Source organism: Sinocyclocheilus grahami, unplaced genomic scaffold (assembly GCF_001515645.1).
Source record: "Sinocyclocheilus grahami isolate Dianchi unplaced genomic scaffold, SAMN03320097.WGS_v1.1 scaffold758.1, whole genome shotgun sequence".
Taxonomy (NCBI): domain Eukaryota; kingdom Metazoa; phylum Chordata; class Actinopteri; order Cypriniformes; family Cyprinidae; genus Sinocyclocheilus; species Sinocyclocheilus grahami.
The window spans coordinates 185,013-193,383 of record NW_015505937.1 but is presented as its reverse complement, the minus strand read 5'-3'; the positions used below and the strand labels follow the sequence as shown (position 1 = coordinate 193,383).

The 8,371-nt window shown below is 34.5% G+C and overlaps 1 protein-coding gene across 1 annotated transcript; it reads left to right on the top strand.

The window, feature by feature from the left end:
• The first annotated feature begins 2,192 nt into the window (after positions 1-2,192).
• nubp2 (nucleotide binding protein 2 (MinD homolog, E. coli)) lies at positions 2,193-6,249 on the top strand. Its single transcript, XM_071582318.1, is given in 8 exon segments — positions 2,193-2,220; positions 2,364-2,466; positions 2,468-2,483; positions 3,554-3,752; positions 3,830-4,001; positions 4,655-4,743; positions 4,813-4,868; positions 6,034-6,249. Coding segments are annotated over 7 exon segments (609 nt in total). The 3' UTR covers positions 4,815-4,868; positions 6,034-6,249.
• Positions 6,250-8,371: the final 2,122 nt, after the last annotated feature.

Below are 8,371 nucleotides of genomic sequence, written 5' to 3'. Positions count from 1 at the left end.
TATTCGTCTGTCTATCTATCTTTCTGTCTGTCTCTATCTATCTATCTATCTGTCTGTCTCTATCTATCTTTCTGTCTGTCTGTCTCTATCTATCTATCTGTCTGTCTATCTATTCGTCTGTCTGTCTGTCTATCTATCTATCTTTCTATCTGTCTCTATCTATCTGTCTGTCTGTCTATCTATCTATTCGTCTGTCTATCTATCTTTCTGTCTGTCTCTATCTATCTATCTATCTATCTGTCTGTCTATCTATTCGTCTGTCTGTCTGTCTATCTATCTATCTTTCTATCTGTCTCTATCTATCTGTCTGTCTGTCTATCTATCTATTCGTCTGTCTATCTATCTTTCTGTCTGTCTCTATCTATCTATCTATCTATCTGTCTGTCTATCTATTCGTCTGTCTGTCTGTCTATCTATCTATCTTTCTATCTGTCTCTATCTATCTGTCTGTCTGTCTATCTATCTATTCGTCTGTCTATCTATCTTTCTGTCTGTCTCTATCTATCTATCTATCTATCTGTCTGTCTATCTATTCGTCTGTCTGTCTGTCTATCTATCTATCTTTCTATCTGTCTCTATCTATCTGTCTGTCTGTCTATCTATCTATTCGTCTGTCTATCTATCTTTCTGTCTGTCTCTATCTATCTATCTATCTATCTGTCTGTCTATCTATTCGTCTGTCTGTCTGTCTATCTATCTATCTTTCTATCTGTCTCTATCTATCTGTCTGTCTGTCTATCTATCTATTCGTCTGTCTATCTATCTTTCTGTCTGTCTCTATCTATCTATCTATCTATCTGTCTGTCTATCTATTCGTCTGTCTGTCTGTCTATCTATCTATCTTTCTATCTGTCTCTATCTATCTGTCTGTCTGTCTATCTATCTATTCGTCTGTCTATCTAACTTTCTGTCTGTCTCTATCTATCTATCTGTCTGTCTCTCTATCTATCTATCTATCTGTCTCTCTATCTGTCTCTATCTCTCTATTTGTACATTCATCTCTATCTATCTCTCTATCTATGTCTCTCTATCTATCTCTCTATCTATTTGTAAATTCATCTCTATCTATCTATCTATCTATCTATCTATCTATCTATCTATCTGTCTGTCTATCTATTCGTCTGTCTGTCTATCTGTCTGTCTATCTATCTTTCTATCTGTCTGTCTCTATCTGTCTGTCTGTCTGTCTATCTATCTATCTATTCGTCTGTCTGTCTGTCTATCTATCTATCTGTCTATCTATCTTTCTATCTGTCTCTATCTATCTGTCTGTCTGTCTATCTATCTATTCGTCTGTCTATCTAACTGTCTATCTATCTATCTTTCTGTCTGTCTATCTATCTATCTATCTATTTGTCTGTCTGTCTGTCTATCTATCTGTCTATCTGTCTGTCTATCTATCTATCTGTCTATCTATCTATCTATCTATCTATCTATCTATCTATCTATCTATCTATCTATCTATCTATCTGTCTGTCTATCTATTCGTCTGTCTGTCTAACTATCTATCTGTCTATCTTTCTGTCTCTTTCTATCTGTCTGTCTATCCGTCTGTCTATTTTTCCATCCATCCATCTATCTATCTATCTATCTATCTATCTATCTATCTATCTATCTATCTATCTATCTATCTATCTATCTATCTATCTATCTATCTATCTATTCGTCTGTCTGTCTAACTATCTATCTGTCTATCTTTCTGTCTCTTTCTATCTGTCTGTCTATCCGTCTGTCTATTTTAGTTTTCAAAACAGCCCAGGAGGGTGAAGAAACTTTAAAAAGCATCCCCAGAACAGGCTGGCGAAGCAGAAAATGCTCTTTATAACTCTCATTGCACATGCACACACAGAAACTGGCATTCGTCAAGAATGTTTTTCATATAAATCTGATTTCTTAATTATTATAGTCACATTATTTTCCACATACTGTACATTATTGTTTCTCCTCTATGCCCCGCCTTTCATAGATGCAACGGAATGTACATAAACATAAATGCAATAATACAGCCATTCTGAAATAAATGTAAGAAAAAGTAACATGATAATACATTGTTTTTGGACATGTAACAGTAGAGTTAGCATGGTGAAACTGTTTTGTATATGAACCAAAACAACGCCATATTTGTGGGCATTTATATTGGAAATACAATGTTTTAGTTGAACATTTACTATGATGATATTCACTGGAGTTCCATGGTACATGCCATCATTCAGTACCATGGTATATATCAAAGTACCATGATGTTACCGTATAGCATCACTATAGCACTGCAGTATCTTTGTAAGAGCTTTAAATAACCAGAGAGGACAGAAAGTCTGAATGTCTATAAACTGAATTAGAACTCACATGTGGATGTGTCTCAGAGAAAGGGAATCTGGATCAGGTGGAGCACGTGGTTCTGGTTCTGGTTCTGGTTCTGTCTGGTAACGGTGGAGTGGGGAAAAGCACCATCGCCACTGAACTCGCTTCATGCGGGCAAGAAGGTCAAATACCATTCTATTATGATTTGCTCTATTCTATTTGATTCTTTTCTGTTTTATTATATTCATTTTTACTTGATTCCGTTCTGCTCCATTCCATTGTATTGTGCTCTATTCAATTCTATGCTTCTCTCTTCTAACGTGCTACATTTCATCTATTATATTCTTCTCTATTAAATTCTGTGCAGATCTGTTCTATTGTGCTTTCAATTCTATGCTTCTCTCTTCTAACGTGCTACATTTCATCTATTATATTCTTCTCTATTAAATTCTGTGCAGATCTGCTCTATTGTGCTTTCTTAATATTCTGCTCAACTCTGTGATATTGTGCTCTATTTTATTCTGTTGTATTCTACTCTATTCTATTGTGCTTTTTATATTCTGCTCTATTCTGTTATATTGTGCTCTATTTTATTCTGCTTTATTCTATTATACTTGTTTTACTTGATTCTATTCTATTCTATTGCACTGTTATATTATATTCTGCTCTCTTCAATTCCATGCTACTGTGTTCGATTAAATTCTGCTCTATTCAATTCTATGCAGATCTATTCTATTACACTGTGCTCCTTTCTATTGTGTGCTTTTATATTTTGCTTTATTCTATTACACTGTGCTCTATTAAATTATGATCTATTCCGTTATATTCTGCTCTTTTCTCTTATATTGTACTCTGTTCTTTTATATTCTGTTTTACTTGATTATATTCTACTTTATTTTATTCAGATTTATTCTATTCTATTGTGCTATGTTCTATTACAGTATGTTCTGCTCTATTGTATTTCATCTGTTCTGTTCGGCTCTATGCTGCTCTACTTTATTCTATTGTGCTCTATTCTCTATTATATTTTATTCTATTATATTGTGGTGTATTCTACTCTATTATATTCTGGTCTACACTATTATATTCTGCACTGTTCAGTTCTCTTCTGCTCTATTCTATTTTGGATTATTCTATTACATTGTGCTGTATTTTATTCTATTCTGCTCCATTCTATTATATTCTGACCAATTCTATTCTACTCTACTCTATTCTATTCTATGTCATCATGCGATGTTGTTTTGTGTGTCAGGTGGGTATCCTGGATGTGGATCTGTGTGGGCCCAGTATCCCGCAGATGCTGAGTGTGGGGAAGCCGGAGGTGCATCAGTGAGATGCAGGGTGGGTGCCTGTGTATGCAGACCCCCAGCAGCAGCTCGCACTCATGTCCATCGGCTTCCTGTTGGAGGATTCGGACGAGGCCGTCGTGTGGAGGGGGCCCAAAAAAACAGGTCTGACCTTTGCTGTTTAACCTTTTGAACGTTGGTACCTGATGTGTTCTCGTCTCACATCCCCATCTCTTCCTCAGCTCTGATTGGGCAGTTTGTCAGTGATGTGGCATGGGGCGAACTGGACGTTCTGCTGGTGGACACACCACCGGGGACGTCAGACAAACACCTGGCCGTGCTTGAGAACCTGCGCAAACACAGAGTGGACGGAGCCGTGCTGGTCACTACACCACAGGTGAACATAACAATGCTGTGAATCTCTAGTCTGCTAAATAACATGCATTAAAGTTCCACTGAAGTGCTTTGAAACATGCACTGTTATTCTAGGTGTTGTTGTCATTTGAACTAAAACAGGGCGGGATATATCAAGCAGTCATGCCCCTTTTTTAAATTGCCAATAGCGTTCGTTTATAAATCACAGCTTGGACTAGAGCCGTTGAGCTCGGTAAAGCTGCATTTGACAGGGTATGACAGCCACAATCTCATCTATATTATTGATATACAATATACAATTTGGTGTAGAATTCAAATGGGTCCAATACGTTCTGTGGTCTGCGCCGTGCTATCGTGTCTGTGGACCGAGACTGCATGCACAAAACCAGACTTCTTTCGCCCCAATGTAAAGCATATTTACACTGTCTGAATCGATCCCTATCCCCTATATAGTGCACTACGTGCCATTCACCCTACAGAAAATACAATTGATTGATCCATATTGGTGGAAGTGAGAGACTACAATTTTTGGATGCTTATATCTTGTGAATGTGAATTTTGTCATAGTTTTGGAGTACACTAGCTAATAGATGACCTTAAGGCTAACATATTCATACTAAGAGCCAAAAAACTTACATTTTTGATTTCGAGGGGATTTGAACACCCTTTCAAACGGCAGGCGGTGTCTACAGGAGACGTGAGATCACCTTCTGTAAGAAGACCGCCGTGAAGATCCTGGGCATCGTGGAGAACATGAGTGGCTTTGTGTGTACGCTGTACTTTGTGTGTACAGCTGTGCGGGAAAATGCCATCTAACAATCTGTATTAAACACTGATGTGTGTTTTTTAGGAGCGCAGTAACATTTTCTCTAAAGGTGGAGGTGATCACTGGATCTGTGTTTCTAGGTAATGTGATTATCGACTCACACTTTTCACTCGTGTTGTTCCACCATTCTCCTCTTGATGGTGCACAGCATCTCATTATGTGATATATTTTAGTGAGTTTTGAATACAGGATAGATGAGACTATAGCGTGGTCCAAAAGTCTGAGGTCACACTGAAGATCAACCTGAAAAAGCAAAATTAAAACAAACATATCGTGTAAAATTAATAAGAAATACTAAAGGTTCTGCTCTGCTTTGAAGTAAATTTCAATTAAAAAATAAATGACAAATATTTAATCAAAATAAAAGTATTGTAACAAAAAATTAATTTTAATATATATTATAATAATAAATTTTTTTTTTTTTTTTTTACATAAACTACAATTTGCTCTGTGGAACATCTCAAAACATGATAATGTTCATCTAGCCAACCAAATATTAAGACATACTTAAATTCGTATTCAATAATTTGAATTATAATTATTTACAATACATTAATAATACTTCTGTCAAACGATTAATTGCGATTAATTGCATCCAAAATACGTTTTTGTTTACATAATGTATGTATGTGTACTGTTTATTTATTATGTATACATATAAATATAAGAGAATGGGACAACATTCCTATTCCTAAACTTGAGCAACTTGTCTCCTCAGTCCCCAGACGTTTGCAGACTGTTATAAAAAGAAGAGGGGATGCCACACAGTAAACATGGCCTGGTCCCAACTTTTCTGAGATGTGTTGATGCCATGAAATTTAAAATCAACTTATTTTTCCCTTAAAATGATACATTTTCTCAGTTTAAACATTTGATATGTCATCTATGTTGTATTCTGAATAAAATATTGAAATTTGAAACGTCCACATCATTGCATTCTGTTTTTATTCACAATTTGTACAGTGTCCCAACTTTTTTGGAATCGGGTTTGTATATACATCTAAATATTTTCAAAATAAATACGGTATGTTTGTATTTATATATACACAATAAAACACAGTACACATACATATATTATGTAAAAACTTTTATTTTGGATGCGATTAATCGTTTGACAGCAGTAATTAGTAATAATTAAATTATAATTGTTATTAAATACAAAAATGGTCTCAGGCTTTTGAACCCCACTGTACTTCACATCCCTTTATGTCTAAACACATATACTGACTGATTGTGTGTGTGCAGGCTCCGTGCCGCTGGATCCGCTCCTGACGGTGAGTTTGGAGGAGGGGCGGGACTTCCTGCAGGCGTTTCCAGAGAGCAGCAGGTACACAGCCATCAGTCATATAGCAAACACTCTCCTCAGCAGCCTGGACGCCTGAAACAGCACTGACGAACACCATCAATACATGACACACTGAGATGACACTTCACATTCCTGTTTCATGTGATGCCATTTGTTATGAGAGGATTTATCTGGCAAATCTATTTGAAATCTGAAGAATATCAGATGTTATTGATAATGCAATGTGTTAAAACGTGTAAAAAAAACACTAAATATTAAAGAAATGGCATCTTTTTTGTCCCACACTAATATGTTTATAAAGAGGGTGTAAACACTGAAAAGCTGATGAGGTGTTATTATAGGCTTGCTTCTTAACACAACATGAATAATGCAGTAAATTTTACGCCTTTTTATGTCTTCCATCTTCTTCATTATAAGGAAGCCCTTTGGCCTGTTCCACTATTTCCATGCCACTTTAACATATAGTCTCTTTTAAGGTCCTAATATATATATATATATATATATTTTAAACTTCAAAGGCTTGAACTCTTCAAATAATTCTCTAATTTTAATCACATTCGTCAGTAGATCTGCGTACGAACGTTTTCACGATCTAATCAATAATACTGAAAAATGAACTACTGAAAACACACATTTTCATATCCGGTGTACCTTATAAACGTGTTAAGAAGAAGTTTTGAACAAATGTTTTATCTTAAGTATATTTCATTGCGAAATTGTTTCGAGGATGTCACATCGCCTGAGAATGTTGTTGCAAAAGTCGACACAAGCAGGAAAGGTCATGCGGAAAGCCCTTATATGGACATGATGTGGGCGTGTTCCATGCAAATGACTAACTTAGAACAGAATCCCTTTAATATTAGAACAGCGGTTCTCAACAACCAGGACACCTCAGAAAACTTCAAACTTAATTTATTAAAATTAATAAAATTATTTCAAATGGACTGCATGCTGAAAACACAAATGTAATTTTTTTTTACCTCCTTTCCCGCTCAGTTACTATTGTTTTATAGAAAAACATACCTGAACAAAACAGGGTTTTTGCGAATTTTATGAAGTTAAAATTAAGCTCTCTTAAATAATTTAAGACCAGTTATAGAAAATTTAAGGACTAAATTAAAGGGAACACAATATGCTAATATAGTCTCTAAATGTAAATGTCCAAAGAAAGTATTCACAGCACTTTAAAGTCTGAAAATACAACATCCGACTGATCACCATTACTTTTTAATTCATTTTATGAAACTAAAATTAAAAAAAAGCATAATAAAAGCATCACTACAATATGGAAATAACTTTTACTGTTTTCTGAGAATAAAAAAAAGGGACAAATATCTTCCAATGGACAAAAAAAAAAACAAGTTAATTTCCCACTGACAGATATTTGCTAATTTCAAGTATAAACTCAATTTTGCTCAGTTTCTCAAAAAAACAAGATATTTTGTATTTCATGTAATTTATATATATATATATATATATATAAAATGATATATATAATAATATATAAAAATATATAATTTGTACAAGGGTATATATATATATATATATATATATATATATATATATATATATATATATATATATATATATATATATATATATATAAAATGATATATATAATAATATATAAAATATATAATTTGTACATGGGCAAATTAAAACTTTTTAAAGGCGGGCAGAAACCCTACAAAATAAATGTATTTAAATGGAATTAATTTTACTCCCGGGTTCTGGTAATAAAATGTTTGAAAACAAGTAGTTTTGTGATAATTCCTTGAGGAAATATCTAAAAGGTTAAAAACCACTGCATTGGAATGAGGTTAAGAACAAATCTGTGTGGTGCAATAACCAGATTTATTTGTGTGTGTGTAAATGATGTTTATCTAACAGACTGAGAAAATTCAAATAAAATTTAAAAAAAATCTAAAAAATGGAAAGCTTTAAGGACGTTGAAGTAATTTAGCTGTAAATCTATCAGTGCTGTTGGGGAATTATTATCAAGGTTGAGACTGAAGGCAAACACACAGCTGAACACACTCACACGAGCCGTCAGATGACGAAGAAGCACAGGGAACACAGGCATGTGGAAATTACACTTGTGAGACCCGTCGAGGGGCACACGCATACCTTTAATACAACCAAACATCAGATACACACACGAAACAACCAGAAATACACACATCGAGCTGAAATACTCCCAGACAACTGCACCCCGGCCAGTGCAGCTCTATTCTTATATATATATATATATATATATATATCTTTATTTATATATAT